Source organism: Cucurbita pepo, chromosome LG17 (assembly GCF_002806865.2).
Source record: "Cucurbita pepo subsp. pepo cultivar mu-cu-16 chromosome LG17, ASM280686v2, whole genome shotgun sequence".
NCBI classification, from domain to species: Eukaryota; Viridiplantae; Streptophyta; class Magnoliopsida; order Cucurbitales; family Cucurbitaceae; genus Cucurbita; species Cucurbita pepo.
The window spans coordinates 5,299,391-5,316,099 of NC_036654.1; the positions used below are offsets into that span (position 1 = coordinate 5,299,391).

Below are 16,709 nucleotides of genomic sequence, written 5' to 3' on the forward strand. Positions count from 1 at the left end.
GAACTAAGTCGATAAGTGGTATGTTAGGTAGGTAATAACATCATTTTCGAAAGATCGAGTCGATAGTGAGATCCAATTCAAATTTTGATGTATCACAAAAAACTTAATTAGTCGAGATCGTTATCACGACAAAATTGTTATATCAAACGCATCGAGATAACATTATTAGATATAAATATGAACGATAATTTCACATTTTAAATGTGTTTACTGTATCTTTAATCAACCATGCCTGATTTCTACCATTTTAATATTTGGTGAATTATTTTGTTTTCTTATAACTACCTTTTATCATCATAAAATTAAGACGTGAGCTCGTAAGTTTATTATTATTTGAAAGTAAAGATTTTGAGTGGCGTTAATTCATAGTATCGATTAATTTATATTATTGGCTAAACGAGGTCTGTCGTGAATTAATTAAACTCCTTAGAATATTTTTTGTAATCTTAACAACAATTAGTGGCTTTAAAAGCTGGATTTGGACAGCATTACCCACTTTTTAAATCTTCCATTTGTATTCCTCCACCATATCCTCTCTTTTTCTCTTTATTATTATTATTTTTTTAAAGCTAGATTGTGACCATGTTTGTTGTCAGTTATATATATTTAAAACACGTATGTTAAAGAGAAGTTTCCACATTTTTATAAGTCATGTTTTGTTTCCCTCTCTGATCGATGTGAAACCTCGCAATTCACCCTCTTTGGGGGCCAGTGTCCTCGCTGGCACACCATCCGTAATCTGGCTCTCATAGCATTTGTAACAGCTCAAGCTCACTGCTAGCAGATATTGTCCACTTTACTCCATTAATATATCGTCCGATAGTTTTAAAACATGTCTACTAAAATTGGGTTTCCACACCTTCGTTCTCCTCTCCAATCGTCGAAAAGAACCACAACCGCACATTTTCTCTTTACCATCAACCAACCATTCATCCCACTAACGATTTCACTTCATCTCTCGAACTCTTTTTTCATGAACGTACTGATTTCAACTTCTAAACTTCTTAATCAAGAATATACGTCTCTTTTAACCCGTTAATATATTTTTATTAAAATAATACCCGAAAAATAAAAAAGTCAATACAAAATTAAAAATTATAAATCCAACAAAAGGCAGATACAGGCTAGCAACTGATGCAGAGATTATATATAAATTTCGAGTTCCTTCATTACAAGACAAAAACCCTAATTGATTGAGAGACAAGAGAAACCAAAGTGTGGGCTACAAACCCCACACCACCTTTCCACATACATAGATCTGGATAACACTCACTAATTCTCTTTTTCTTTTTTTTTTTTCTTTTTTTTAATTAATTTATTCCAATATTAAAACACTTAAAATTTAAAATAATCCCGACTTTATCAACCAAACCAGTTGTAATATAAAGTAAATTAACGTAGAATCTTACAAATCTAATCTAATTTAAAATAATTACGACTTTACCAACCAAACCATCAATGTAATAATTTACAAAATGAATTTATTTATGTTCGTAAGTTAATTTTCATGAAAATAATAGATTTATGAGTAATTATTCATTTTTGGTTGTTATATACTTTTGATAAGTATTTTCAAAATTTAATTTAATTTTTTTAAAATATACATTGACCATAATACCCCTACGTCTGAGATTGGGGTCAGCGACAAAGAATATGGCGTCGGCAGTTTCTGGTGGACCGTAGCAAACTGGGCAGGGGCATGGCGTGGAAAAAGAAAATAACTAATTTTATTTTAATTACAAAGTATGCCCTTCTCTTCTACACATCACTCGTGAGGATATATATATATATATATATAATAAAAACTATGGTCTAAAATTTTATGACTCATTGTGAAAATTCCATAAAAGTTCTCCAACTTTTTTCCACTCAAAATTCAGTGAAATGGGTGCTCTAAAGCTGCTGTTGCTGTTAGTGGTTTCTTTATCAGTGGCGGCGGCGGCGGGGAAATCCAGCCACCACCGTCACCGTCACCGTCTCCGGCGATTCGAAGCTCAGCTCCACCTGAAGAAGCTGAATAAACCTGCCGTGAAGTCCATCAAGGTTATAAAGCTTCTCAATTCTTCTTCTTCTTCTTTGGGTATACGCTTGAATTGAAGAGCTTAAAATGTGTTCTTTTTACAGAGTCCAGATGGGGATATAATTGACTGTGTTCATATGGCTCATCAGCCAGCTTTGGATCATCCTCTTCTCAAAAACCATACAATTCAGGTCTTTTGTTCTTCAATTCTCCAAATTTTCGGATTTGGGTCGTTTTTTTCTTCAATTTCTGAGATGGGTTTTTTCAGATGAGGCCAAATTTTCATCCAGAAGGGGTTTTAAGTGACAATAAAATGTCTTCAAAAGGTTCAGAACCAAAGCCCATAACTCAATCATGGCACTTGAAGGGAAGGTGCCCAAAAGGGACGATTCCCATTAGAAGAACAACAAAAAGAGACATTTTGAGAGCAAATTCTGTGAAAAACTATGGGAAGAAGAAGCCTCAAGCCACTGTCAAACCAACCTCCATTGATATCGATCTCAATGGCCAAACAGGACATCAGGTACTTCAAGAAACAGAGCATATTGTTCTTATTTGTTCTTTACAATTTTTTTAAAATGTGGATTTTTACTTTTTGCCTTTGCTTTTGGAGTTGTTAGCATGCAATAACATATGTTGAAGGAGGACAATACTATGGAGCTAAAGCAACCATAAACGTTTGGTCTCCCAAAATCCAACACCCAAATGAATTCAGCCTCTCCCAGATCTGGATTCTTGGAGGAACTTTTGGGGAAGATCTTAATAGCATTGAAGCTGGTTGGCAGGTTCATAAAATCTTCATTAATTCCCAGTTTTTGTATCAAAGATTTCACCTTTTTGAGTAATCTTTTCTGGGTTTGGTTTTTTTCTAACAAAAAACAGGTTAGCCCTGATTTGTATGGAGATAACAACACCAGATTCTTCACTTACTGGACTGTAAGTTCTTCAAATTTCATAGTTTTTTATGAATTCCCCTCTGAATTTCGATCAAAATCGACCTGAATTCGTTGTTTTTCTTGAAACAGAGTGATGCATATCAAGCTACTGGCTGCTACAATCTCCTCTGTTCTAGGTTTGTTCAAATCAATAATGAAATTGCTCTGGGTGCTAGCATTTATCCCATTTCTTCTTACAGAGGCTCTCAATATGATATTAGCTTGCTCATCTGGAAGGTCAGCTGCAAAGAACATAACCCAATTCGACCAATTGAAAACAGAGCATCTCTGACAAATTTTTTAAAAATTTGTTTTTAGGACCCGAAAGAAGGAAACTGGTGGATGCAATTCGGAAATAGCTATGTTTTAGGTTACTGGCCGGCGTTCTTGTTCTCCTACCTGACCGACTGCGCCTCCATGGTCGAATGGGGCGGCGAAGTCGTTAACTCTGAATCTGACGGCCAACACACTTCCACTCAAATGGGTAGCGGCCACTTCCCCGGCGAGGGGTTCGGCAAGGCCGGCTACTTTAGGAATATTCAGGTTCGTTAATTCAGTGTTGAAATTAAAATAATTTGATTAAATTATCTTATTTTAGTATCAAAAACAGGTGGTGGACGGCTCCAATAATCTCCGGCAGCCGGAGGATATCGGAACTTTCACAGAGCAACCCAGTTGCTACGATGTTCAGAACGGGAAGTCCGGCGACTGGGGTAATTACTTCTTCTACGGCGGCCCGGGCAGAAATCCAAACTGCCCGTGATAAAATTCGCTCTTTAAATATATAAAAAAAAATATATTTTTAAATGCATTTCTTGTGCATTATTTTTAGTGGGTATTATTGAGATATGTTTAACTTGTGATGAAGCTTTTCTCTCTCTCCATCTCTCTCTCTCTCTCTCTGCTCATCAACTGTGGGAGAGGGAGAGAGAGACAGAGAGGCTGATTTGTTTGTTTCGAAAGCTTAGAAGGAAGAAAAAAACAAAAAAACAAGGCTAATGATTTGTTTTATTTCTTTGGAAATGTGTATAAGCGTGTTTAATTTTCCCGTTCGTCTTTCGTTCGCTAGAATTTAAATCGTGAAATTTAGCGAGTTTATAATGTATAAAGTTGTGTATAACGTTTAATGGATTAGACTCGTATAATTCAATAGTAAGTAAATTGTGTCTCGTAATTATCTGTGAGACTCCACATTGGTGGGAGAGGAAAACGAAACATTCTTTATAAAGATGTGAAATATCTTCGTATAACAGTTTGTTTTAAAATAGTGAGACTGATGACGATATGTAATTAGTTAAAACGGACAATTCTGTTAGTGGTAGCCTCAGATTGTTATAGTTGGTATTAGAGGCAGACACCGAGTCGTGTGCCAACGAGGACATTAGATCCCCAAAGGGGTAGATTGTGAGACCAACCCCACATCAGTTGGAGAGGGGAACAAAACATTCTTTATAAATATATAGAAAATTCTTCCTAATAGACACGTTTTAAGACCATGAGGCTGATTACAAAACATAACGAGCTAAAATGGATAATATCGGCTATGGGTGGCCTGGGGTTGCAAAAGTTAGTATCAGTGTTCGACACCAGGCAATGTGTCAATGAAGACGCTGACCCCCAAGAGGATGGATTGTGAGACCCCATTATCGGTTAGAGAGTGAAACAAAATATTTTTTTATATCTATAAGAATGTAGAAATCTCTCCCTAATTGACGCGTTTTAAAACCATGAGACTAATGACAATACGTAACAAGTCAAAACGGACAATATCTACTAGGGGGGCCTGTGGCTGCAAAAGTTAGTATTAGAGTCCGACATCAGGCAGTGTGCCAATGAAGACGATGACCCTCAAGAGGATGGATTGTGAGATCCCATTATCGGTCAGAGAGTGAAACAAAACATTTTATATATATATATATATAAGAGTGTAGAAATTTCTCTCCAATAAACGCGTTTTAAAACTATGAGACTGACGGTGATACGTAATGAGTCAAATTAAACAATATGTACTAACTATGGCCTCGAACTGTTACGTTATTCCAAACCCTAAACCCTAATATAATTAGAGAATATAGTTAACCAAAGTGTTTAATGGCATGTGTAATGAATTATTATTGAATAATGGATGAGGTTAAGAATATAGGTATATGATTTGAAATAATATTAAGATGAAGGTGTGGTTTTTATTTTTAATATCCCTAATCCCATAACCAAAATAAGTGTCAGAAAAGTCAAAGTCAACCTGCTTTTTTTGTCCGAACAGATGCATGTGGGTCGTTGGATCCATGTGAACTGTTGGTGTGTTCCAAATCTGACAGGTAATGTTTCAGTTTCAGCTCAAATATTCCATCAAAATCATTATTCCAAACAAAAAATAATTTAATCTCTTGCCTTTTTGTCTTCCACATTTTCTACCATTTTCTTTTAATTTTTGAATGCTAACGAGAGCTTTCCACACTCTTATAAGAAATGTTTCGTTTTCTTCTTCAACCGATGTGGGATTTCACAATCCACCCTTTTTCGAGGTCCAGTGTTCTTGCTAGAACACCACTCGATGTCTGGCTCCGATACTATTTGTATCTGTTGGATGATGAAAGTCCCACATCGGTTAATTTAGGGAATGATCATGAGTTTATAAATAAAAAATACTCTCTCCATTGGGACGAGATCTTTTGGAAAGCCTATGCTCAAAGTCGACAATATTATACCATTATGGAGAGTCATGTTTGTCTAACTGTATCGACCTTAGTTTTCTACGGACCTGAGACAATATCTGTCAAACCCGTATACGAAAATAATTGAAAAGTTGAAAAGGAAATAATAGGATAACATATTTTTATATGAATATAAGAAGAAACAAAGGTACACTCAGAGCACATGATATGAAGACATAAAAGGAATCTAAAATTCCACGAGATTAGATTCCATTCCAGCTACTTTTATTTTATTTGATTACATAATAATAAATACTAATTTCTCCAAGTTTATAGTAGAATGCTGCCAGCTCCCGTCTCATAATCAACTAATCCTGAAAATTAACAACACAAACAACGCTAATTAACAATAAATAGGATTAAAATTGAAGGTGTGTTCTCGTTGATATTCATAAATAGGATACAAAAAACTAATTAAATATTATAAAAGAATATATTATCTAGATATTATATCGCAATAAAAACAAAAATTCAATTTTTGTGTATAGATTTTCATACTTGGAACAGTCAATTCCAGCGGAGATGCTAAAAGGCAGTGTAATGCCGCAATTTCCAGGAAGATCTTCAGCCAATTTAGCGTTGTATTTCACATTACCAGCAACTGATTTGATGCATTGGCATGCAGCCTTCTTGTCATCACTGCTTGTGGCTGCCAATGACAGCGCTTTGGCACCATCGCAGCATGCGCTTGGCGGCTTCCCACTGCCGCTCATGAGGTAGCTCACGCATGGCGTCAAGTCCTTTGTCACGTCATTGCATGAGATTGCTGCCTCTGATTCTTGAAGAAGCAATAGCATCATGAACGCTATGGTTACTTTAAGAGATGCCATGGCTTGTAGCTTATGGGATTAAGTGGTGGGGGTGATATGATCTTCAAACTTTATGTAGAGGGATTTGGATGAGAAGAAATGGTGGCTGGTTTGACTATAAGGGTTTTCTTCTTCTTTTTTTTACTTATGGGCTATCAAACAAGTTATTGTATTGTATGATATGATGATTCTTGCACTCAAATGGAAAGTTCAACCACTCTAGAATTGTCTTGTTGTTCTATACTACAAGAAATGGAAAGGGTGTGGATATGGGTTTGTGTTCGTTAGGTTGAAAATGCGTAAATAGTTGGATGTAGTTGAAATTTCATGTCTGTTTGAAGTTTGGATAGCTCGAGAACGAGTGCATGTAATGGACAAATGGGTTTGTGTTGGTTAGGTTGAAAATGCATAAATAGTTCGATGCAGTTGAAATTTCATGCCCGTTTGAAATTTGGGTAGCTCGAGAATGAGTTCGTATAATAGACATATTGGTTTGTGTGGGTTAGGTTGAAAATGCATAAATAGTTGGATACAGTTGAAATTTTACGTGAGAACAAATATTCTTTATAAATGCGTGAAAAAATCATCCTAATAGACGCATTTTAAAATCATGAGGCCAACCACAATACGTAACAGGCTAAAGTGGACAATGTCTATTAGTGGTGAATTTGAACTATTACAAATGGTATCAAGTCAGACACCGAGAAGATTGTGAGATCCCACATGGGTTAGAGAGGGGAACAAAGCATTTTTTAGATGTGGAAACCTCTCCCTAGTAGATACATTTTAAAACTGTCATGTTAAAGACGATACGAGTCAAAGCGAACAATATCTACTAGCGATGGGCTTGAATGATTACATTTTATGCCCATTTGAAATTTGGATAGCTCGAGAATGAGTGCATATAATAGACATATGACACGAAACGGGAGCAAACCCGATCAAATTTATTTGAATTTAGTATTACCATCAAGATTCATAATATAAACTTTTTGAATATGAAGACATAATATATATAAGGAATTTTATAATGGCATTTAAAAGCATAGTATAGATGGACCATGCCTTGATTTTGGTGAGATTCTTAAGCATCGGCTATGTTGGACGGTTCCACAAACCCACGATTTGACGTTTCAAAAAGCTACCTCTACAGCTGGCATCCTTTGTCCTCTTTTTTTTTTTTCTTTTTTTTTTTAATATAAATATCTTATAAAAAATCAATTTATATTCTTCAACTTTTAATTTTTTTAATCTATTTCGCAATATAAACATAACATATTTTATTACAAAGTTAAAAATTCAATTTTCTATTATTTTATTTATTTGAACTCTAAATTTAAACATTTTGCTAAATTTACCTATTAATTTAAACAAAAATACATATATATTTCAAATCTTTATAAAAATTAAATTAAATTAATGTATAAGATTAACAACTAAATAAATGTATAAAATAAAAACTAGCCCTCGGCTAGGAGCCGAGGTGGAGGTTAGTCTATTCTTTAGGGCCATGAATGAAACTTGGCTCGTGGTATCTTCGTTTGGTTCAGCTCAATTCTTTTTTAACCTAATTTGTAAAAGACACATAAAATTTTAGATGAATTATATTTTTCACATAAATTTATTGGTATTATGTGAGCGTTCTCCTATTAGAATTTTGGTAACAACGCCCATAAATTAGATTTATTAAATATCATTTTTTTAATTAAACCTCATTAAAGNAAAAAAAAAAAAAAAAAAAAAAAAAAAAAAAAAAAAAAAAAAAAAAAAAAAAAAAAAAAAAAAAAAAAAAAAAAAAGAAGAAGTTTACATGAAATTGAAATGAATGTTGTAAAATTTCATATTTTCCCTATTTATGATTATTGTATTCTAATTTTATTGTGTTCTTATTACGACCTATGATAACGAACAGGCCCCATAATGTAATCTATGCATGTATGGGCCTGTTGGAATTTGAAGCCCAACAAGAAGGCCCACTAAGGTAGAGAAAGCCCAAACTAATTACAATTAAATCATTCCTCGCAACAAATTATAACCTTCCATATATTTAAATTAATATTTTTTTTTAATCTTTAATATAGTACTTTTACTTCTATAATTTAAAGTTTTAGAGGAAAAAAAATCAGAATTTACCAATTTTTCCGTAATACTCAAAGCGAACCACTGACATATATTGTCTTCTTTAGTCCGTTATATATCACCGTCAGCCTCACATTTTTACAACGCATATGTTAGGGAGAGGATTTCCCACTCTTATAAGAAATGTTTCGTTCTCTTCTCTAACTGACGTGGGATTTCAAAATTCACCCTCGCATGAGGGCTGGCGTCTTCACTGACACATTGCTCGGTGTCTAGCTCTAATATCATTTGTAATCGTCCAAGCCCACTACTAGAAGATATTGTCCGCTTTAGCATGATACATATAGCAGTCAGCCTCACATTTTTAAAACGTGTCTAGTAGGGAGAGATTTTCGCACTTTTAAAAGGAATGTGTTATCCTCTCTAACAGTTGTGGGATCTCATAATTCATTCCCTAGAGGCTAGCATCCTCGCTGACACACTATTGGGTGTCTGACTCTAATACCATATGTAACAGTCCAAGCCTATATTACTAGTAGATATTGACCACTTTTGTTCGTTACGTATTGCCCTCACAGTTTTAAAATGTGTCTACCAGTAGAAGCTTCCATACCCTTATAACGCGCTTACCTAGTAGACATATTTTAAAACCGTGAAATTGACGATGATGCGTAACGGGCCAAAACAAACAATATCTTCCAAGGGTGGGCTCGAGGTGTTATATATATATATTGTGTGTGTAAACATAAACGCAGATAAGAAGAAGCCAAGTGTGGTGGGGAAAAGGGTATGTCTCAGAAAAACAAGAGCGAGAGACAAATCAGAAGGTAATTTCTTTTCCCTTTTTTAGAGTCTCGATATTAAAATTTTAAACTTTGTTTTTAATTTTTATTTAATAGAGTAGTTAGGCCTGCTCTATAACTATGTTTTTTTTTTTTTTTTTTGTAATTAATTAATAAATATTTTCAAACCCCCAAAACGGTAATTAATTAAGGACTCATGTTCTCGGCTTTTAGTAGAATTAGCAGGCCGGCCGACAGACAAAGATTTCTCTTTTCTTGTGTGTTCTGTTTTATAAACAAACCATTCAAACAGGGTTTTGCCTGAAAAGAAGAGTGTTCTGTGTGTTTGAGCTTTCTTTTTTAACCTCACACTTTCCCTTTTGTTGTTGTTCAACGCATTCTGGGATTTTGATGAACCTTACAAACACAGCGTTAATGGAGGGTGGAGAAATTCGAAGACTTCATGTCGTTTATTTTCTTAGCCGGATGGGACACGTGGAGCAACCCCATCTCATCCGTGTTCATCATCTCCCCCGTCGCGGCGGCGTTTATCTTCGAGGTATCAACTTTGTTTTCCTCTCCATACCAATCTAATTCATGTTAAGAATTGTTGGGAGAAGAGTCTGATTATGCTGGATAATATCGTACCATTATGGAGAGTTATTACAATTCATTTGATAACCTTATTAGTCGATGAAACCGTAGGACTCTATGATAGCTACTTTTTTATGTATAACAGGATTATTAGTTACTCGCTCGATTTATTTGAGGCATTTACCATTACTATTTCTTTATGGGGTTTCTCCGTTATTCATCTATTTACATATTTTAAAAATATAAAAACCATTTAAGTGTAAGTGCAATAACTGCACCGAGTACTATTTTCACCCAAGGTTTAGCTACGTCAGGTTTTTTAACTGAAATGCATTAGTCCCCACTATTAGTTCCCGCTCTCCAATCTCATTGGTTTATGATGCACGTAAGTATGATGGTATTGGGTTATGGTATCAGAGTCATGCCCTTAACTTAGCCATGTCAACAGAATCCTCAAATGTCAAACAAAGAAGTTGTGAGTCTTGAAGATGTAGTCAAAAGTGACTCACTGTAAAACAAATGGTATACTTTATTCGAGAACTCCAGAGAAAGAGTCAAGCCTCTATTAAAGGGGAGGCTACTCGAGAGCTCCATAGTATACTTTGTTCAAGGGAAGGTGTTAAGATATTTAGTAATAAATTATAGTTTACCATATATATTATATTTTATTACAAGGTAATATCTAATATTTGTCTTATTAGCATAGGTATCTTTTCATTTATTGATATTTCCATATCTTTGTAATTTATTTGATTATAAATAAGATAACTTTCACAACATTTAGGTATGGTTGATAAGGATTGTTATGGATTGTTAGGAGGGAGTCCACGTTGGAATAGTTAGTCTCACGTTGGAACTATATATATATATANTTTTTTTTTTTTTTTTTTTTGTAATTAATTAATAAATATTTTCAAACCCCCAAAACGGTAATTAATTAAGGACTCATGTTCTCGGCTTTTAGTAGAATTAGCAGGCCGGCCGACAGACAAAGATTTCTCTTTTCTTGTGTGTTCTGTTTTATAAACAAACCATTCAAACAGGGTTTTGCCTGAAAAGAAGAGTGTTCTGTGTGTTTGAGCTTTCTTTTTTAACCTCACACTTTCCCTTTTGTTGTTGTTCAACGCATTCTGGGATTTTGATGAACCTTACAAACACAGCGTTAATGGAGGGTGGAGAAATTCGAAGACTTCATGTCGTTTATTTTCTTAGCCGGATGGGACACGTGGAGCAACCCCATCTCATCCGTGTTCATCATCTCCCCCGTCGCGGCGGCGTTTATCTTCGAGGTATCAACTTTGTTTTCCTCTCCATACCAATCTAATTCATGTTAAGAATTGTTGGGAGAAGAGTCTGATTATGCTGGATAATATCGTACCATTATGGAGAGTTATTACAATTCATTTGATAACCTTATTAGTCGATGAAACCGTAGGACTCTATGATAGCTACTTTTTTATGTATAACAGGATTATTAGTTACTCGCTCGATTTATTTGAGGCATTTACCATTACTATTTCTTTATGGGGTTTCTCCGTTATTCATCTATTTACATATTTTAAAAATATAAAAACCATTTAAGTGTAAGTGCAATAACTGCACCAAGTACTATTTTTACCCAAGGTTTAGCTACGTCATGTTTTTGAACTAAAATGCATCAATCCCCACTATTAGTTCCCGCTCTCCAATCTCATTGGTTTATGATGCACGTAAGTATGATGGTATTGGGTTATGGTATCAGAGTCATGCCCTTAACTTAGCCATGTCAACAGAATCCTCAAATGTCAAACAAAGAAGTTGTGAGTCTTGAAGATGTAGTCAAAAGTGACTCACTGTAAAACAAATGGTATACTTTATTCGAGAACTCCAGAGAAAGAGTCAAGCCTCTATTAAAGGGGAGGCTACTCGAGAGCTCCATAGTATACTTTGTTCAAGGGAAGGTGTTAAGATATTTAGTAATAAATTATAGTTTACCATATATATTATATTTTATTACAAGGTAATATCTAATATTTGTCTTATTAGCATAGGTATCTTTTCATTTATTGATATTTCCATATCTTTGTAATTTATTTGATTATAAATAAGATAACTTTCACAACATTTAGGTATGGTTGATAAGGATTGTTATGGNGCAGGCCGGCCGACAGACAAAGATTTCTCTTTTCTTGTGTGTTCTGTTTTATAAACAAACCATTCAAACAGGGTTTTGCCTGAAAAGAAGAGTGTTCTGTGTGTTTGAGCTTTCTTTTTTAACCTCACACTTTCCCTTTTGTTGTTGTTCAACGCATTCTGGGATTTTGATGAACCTTACAAACACAGCGTTAATGGAGGGTGGAGAAATTCGAAGACTTCATGTCGTTTATTTTCTTAGCCGGATGGGACACGTGGAGCAACCCCATCTCATCCGTGTTCATCATCTCCCCCGTCGCGGCGGCGTTTATCTTCGAGGTATCAACTTTGTTTTCCTCTCCATACCAATCTAATTCATGTTAAGAATTGTTGGGAGAAGAGTCTGATTATGCTGGATAATATCGTACCATTATGGAGAGTTATTACAATTCATTTGATAACCTTATTAGTCGATGAAACCGTAGGACTCTATGATAGCTACTTTTTTATGTATAACAGGATTATTAGTTACTCGCTCGATTTATTTGAGGCATTTACCATTACTATTTCTTTATGGGGTTTCTCCGTTATTCATCTATTTACATATTTTAAAAATATAAAAACCATTTAAGTGTAAGTGCAATAACTGCACCAAGTACTATTTTTACCCAAGGTTTAGCTACGTCATGTTTTTGAACTAAAATGCATCAATCCCCACTATTAGTTCCCGCTCTCCAATCTCATTGGTTTATGATGCACGTAAGTATGATGGTATTGGGTTATGGTATCAGAGTCATGCCCTTAACTTAGCCATGTCAACAGAATCCTCAAATGTCAAACAAAGAAGTTGTGAGTCTTGAAGATGTAGTCAAAAGTGACTCACTGTAAAACAAATGGTATACTTTATTCGAGAACTCCAGAGAAAGAGTCAAGCCTCTATTAAAGGGGAGGCTACTCGAGAGCTCCATAGTATACTTTGTTCAAGGGAAGGTGTTAAGATATTTAGTAATAAATTATAGTTTACCATATATATTATATTTTATTACAAGGTAATATCTAATATTTGTCTTATTAGCATAGGTATCTTTTCATTTATTGATATTTCCATATCTTTGTAATTTATTTGATTATAAATAAGATAACTTTCACAACATTTAGGTATGGTTGATAAGGATTGTTATGGATTGTTAGGAGGGAGTCCACGTTGGAATAGTTAGTCTCACGTTGGAACTATATATATATATATATATATATATATAGTATTGGCTAATTACGACTCACTCACTCGCTCAAAGTGAACAATATTTGTAATTTCTAACCATTGATTAGTGAAACGGGTTTTATTTATTTTGTGTGGTGAAGACGTAAAGAGATGGCTAGGGGAATTGAGAGGGAAGGCGATGCCCGAAGCGTTCGCGTGGTCGTACAAAAGGCAAGTCGTCAAATTATTTTTAAAAAATAATATGAGAGAGAGAGAGGAGAATTAATTGGAGTGAGAAAATGCAGAAAGTACAGAGCAGGGTACGTTTGGCAAGATCTGGTGGATGACGATCTCATAACTCCAATTTCTGACAACGAATATGTTCTGCAAGGATCCCAATTATATCCCACTGCTTTTTTTGGTAATTTCTACTCGTGACCCNTTTTTTTTTTTTTTTTTTTTTTTTTTTTTTTTTTTTTTTTTTTTTTTTTTTTTTTTTTTTTCATTTTTTTCTTCCCATTTTCTTCATGTTCATATCTTTTCCACAGATAATTCTCGCCTCTGTTCTTCCTCCTCGCACACAAAGAATTTGGATGCTTATGAAGATTCGGAGCGATCCACGGTGACCGACGACGGAGATTCCATGAAGGTCGAAGAACAGGCTAAGAACTTGGAGGTAGCCAAACAGGGAATTGTAGAACGTACTATACAAAAGGAAGGTAATGATCTTTAGTATGATATTGTCTATTTTGAATATGTATTCCTTACTTATAAACTTATGATTAACTCCTTAATTAGATATAAGGACGTTCATATTGTTTTGAAATCTTTGAATAGGTGGACCCATGTCAACAGTTTCATCAGCTTCGTCGTCATCGGCATCCTCATCGGAGCAACATGCATTTACAAAGAGCAAGAGCTACTCAAGTGGAGCTTCTACCATGCTTCGTCAATGGATTACGTGCGGGGCGATAGATACAGACGACTCCGTTTTGATCAAGAATCCATCGCCCAAAGATTCATCGTTGGAAAAGCCTAAAAATGGCGCCGTGTTTTGTAGAGACGACGAGATGGGTGGCTCAGCTCGAGTTCAACGAAATTCTTGGGATGGGAACCTTGAGCTCTCTTGCCAACATAGCCAACAAAATTCTCGGTAATTTATAAACTTCAAGTCATAATTGTTAGGAATTACAAATCTCTACAATTGTATGATATTGTTCACTTTGAGCATAAGCTATTATGGCTTTGCTCTCTCGTGACTTTGCTTTGGGCTTCCTCAAAAGGTCTTTACTAAGTAAAATCCATGATGATTCTCTAAATTAACCGATGTGGATCTCCCTCCCAACAAAATACAACATAGAGCCTCCCTCAAGGCCTATGGAGCCTTCGAACATCCTCCCCTTAATCGAGGCTCAACTCCTCCTCGAACAAAATACACTATTTGTTCGACATTTGAGAATTATATTGACATAACTAAGTTTAGGACATGACTTTGATCGCACAACAACACACACTCGATCTAGATGAAACACAAACAACAAGAGAAAGAAAATGCAAAGAAGAATATTGACTAAAAATTTTATCTCACAGGAAAAGTTTGGACGATTCAAGGAAGAAGAGGCAGAAAGAGAGCGACGGAGGAAAGGTAGCAGTGACTCACAAGCCAATGGCAGGACCGAACTGCTCGTAAGTTTAATAGATTTGATTTCGACGAAAATGGGTTTGAGTTTTTTTATTGTTTGTCAACGCCAACAAGTCAATGCAGGCTATGTGGGAAGAGTTTCAAGCCAGAGAAGATGCATTCACACATGAAATCATGTAAGGGACTGAAGTCGTTGACCAAGACTGCTACGACATCGAGAAAGTCAAAGTCAAAGTCAAAGTCAACCACAGCAAAATCTTCGGACAAGGAACTGGTTTCCACGTACCTGTTGACCAACTAGGACAGCTCAATGGAAGGAAGAAAGAAGGTGAAATATTGGGCCAAATATGAACTCAAATTAGTGTCTAATGAAACAGAATTTGATTCATTTGATGATTGCCATGCAAACCCTCCAAGAGTAGTTCCTTTGCATGCCACGCTTCCCCTTTTTGAAGTATGTGAAATCTCAGTGTACTTAAATCAGTAGACCATTATTGTTCTTATGCCCTGTTGTTGTCCAAGATGGTATCAGCTTAAGGAATTAAAGGTTGCGTGTGCTTTAAGAATGCTCTGCCAATGGAATGGACCACTGCTAACTTGCTTTGAAGACTCACACACCTCTGTAAATAACCTGCAATGCAAACAAAAAAGGGGATATAAGACAAACAAACTACTACACTTACTTTTCTTTCATGAGGGGTAAGTATAATAGAGGTAAAACACACTTCCCACTTAATAGCATGATTTGGATATAATTCGAAATCTAAATTCGGTATCTGATGGCCCCGACATTCTCCTACGACATGATTATGTTACTTACTTCTCGCTTCTTAAGAGTAAAGACTATCCCTATAAATCAACACGAGTTCTTCCAACATATTTTGTCTCATATTCACCTAAGAACATTTTGAGAAGGTCACTCAACATAGAATTGTTTCAAGTAAAGCATTCTTAACCACGGAATTTTTGTGATTGAGTCACCAAAAAGGAAGATGTATCTTGTTGGTATAAATCATGACTTTCAATTCTTTTAAATCTTTCCGTAATCCTCTTTCCTCAAGATTGCTCTTATTCAAGTGTTAGTCTTAGTTCATTTATGTATCTTCGTTCGCTGAGTGTCACATAATANAAAAAAAAAAAAATAAAAAAAAAAAAAAAAAAAAAACTTCTCAGGAGAATAAGTAGAGATGGAATCGATTAACTTCAATAATGATTAATTTTGAGATTTATTAAAAATATATGAACTAAAATTGAACATTTGAAACCATCAATTTCAAATATATAAACTAAAATATTATTTTCTACGAAGAATACTTGCCATACATAAAAATTAATAGATACTCGTTTTTACCGATACGTAGGCAAATGTTTATATTTCTCCATCCTCATTTTTCACTTTGCAACACCATCATGATCACATCCATTGGCATAGTATTTGAAAAATTATACATTCTTTAGTTCTTAGTTCCGTTCTTAATCAACCAACAGAACTTTAAAATAAGTATTTTTCTCGAGCGGGATAACTTGGGATTAAAAAACAAGATATATATATATATACATATGTTACATATAAATAAAAATTCAACTTTTACCTAATTAGGATTGGGGATCTAAGAAAACACAACAAAAGAAGAAATTTATGAAACGCAGTTGAAGCAAGCAAAGGGCAGCATCATTACTACTCAATTCGTTTGAATGAAAAGATGTTTGGTAATACTTTAAAAACAACACCAACCCACAACCCTTTTTCCAATTTTCAGCTGACTTCTGACCATTTTTTTCCTCAGCTGTAAAGAACAAACAATCTAAAAAACAAAGACT

The 16,709-nt window shown here is 34.9% G+C and overlaps 3 protein-coding genes across 3 annotated transcripts; 2 read left to right on the forward strand and 1 right to left on the reverse strand.

The window, feature by feature from the left end:
- Positions 1–1,806: 1,806 nt before the first annotated feature.
- Positions 1,807–4,007, forward strand: LOC111778432. Its single transcript, XM_023658243.1, has 8 exons — positions 1,807–2,043; positions 2,125–2,211; positions 2,289–2,543; positions 2,641–2,805; positions 2,903–2,956; positions 3,046–3,192; positions 3,274–3,498; positions 3,566–4,007. The coding sequence occupies exons 1-8, from the start codon at positions 1,885–1,887 to the stop codon at positions 3,716–3,718; spliced, it is 1,245 nt and encodes a 414-aa protein (XP_023514011.1). The 5' UTR covers positions 1,807–1,884; the 3' UTR covers positions 3,719–4,007.
- A 1,764-nt stretch (positions 4,008–5,771) lies between these two features.
- On the reverse strand, positions 5,772–6,623 carry LOC111779115 (non-specific lipid-transfer protein 8-like). The gene is made up of 2 exons (XM_023659187.1): positions 6,168–6,623; positions 5,772–5,983 (listed from the first exon to the last, which is right to left on the reverse strand). Exons 1-2 carry the CDS (start codon positions 6,497–6,499, stop codon positions 5,974–5,976), a joined length of 342 nt encoding a protein of 113 aa, XP_023514955.1. The 5' UTR covers positions 6,500–6,623; the 3' UTR covers positions 5,772–5,973.
- Positions 6,624–12,260: 5,637 nt separating this feature from the next.
- On the forward strand, positions 12,261–15,450 carry LOC111778788 (protein UPSTREAM OF FLC-like). The gene is made up of 7 exons (XM_023658763.1): positions 12,261–12,384; positions 13,408–13,481; positions 13,556–13,667; positions 13,795–13,965; positions 14,084–14,399; positions 14,837–14,932; positions 15,012–15,450. The coding sequence occupies exons 1-7, from the start codon at positions 12,261–12,263 to the stop codon at positions 15,187–15,189; spliced, it is 1,071 nt and encodes a 356-aa protein (XP_023514531.1). The 3' UTR covers positions 15,190–15,450.
- Positions 15,451–16,709: the final 1,259 nt, after the last annotated feature.

What these genes read in the sequence shown, in the direction of transcription:
- LOC111779115 (XM_023659187.1), bottom strand. Translation starts at nt 6,499, where the DNA reads ATGGCATCTCTTAAAGTAACCATAGCGTTCATGATGCTATTGCTTCTT.
- LOC111778788 (XM_023658763.1), top strand. Translation starts at nt 12,261, where the DNA reads ATGGAGGGTGGAGAAATTCGAAGACTTCATGTCGTTTATTTTCTTAGC. An exon ending in ACGTACTATACAAAAGGAAG is followed by an intron (nt 13,966 to 14,083) that starts GTAATGATCTTT and finishes ATCTTTGAATAG; the next exon opens with GTGGACCCATGTCAACAGTT. An exon ending in CATAGCCAACAAAATTCTCG is followed by an intron (nt 14,400 to 14,836) that starts GTAATTTATAAA and finishes TTTATCTCACAG; the next exon opens with GAAAAGTTTGGACGATTCAA.
- LOC111778432 (XM_023658243.1), top strand. Translation starts at nt 1,885, where the DNA reads ATGGGTGCTCTAAAGCTGCTGTTGCTGTTAGTGGTTTCTTTATCAGTG. An exon ending in TCAAAAACCATACAATTCAG is followed by an intron (nt 2,212 to 2,288) that starts GTCTTTTGTTCT and finishes GGGTTTTTTCAG; the next exon opens with ATGAGGCCAAATTTTCATCC. An exon ending in ATGGCCAAACAGGACATCAG is followed by an intron (nt 2,544 to 2,640) that starts GTACTTCAAGAA and finishes TGGAGTTGTTAG; the next exon opens with CATGCAATAACATATGTTGA.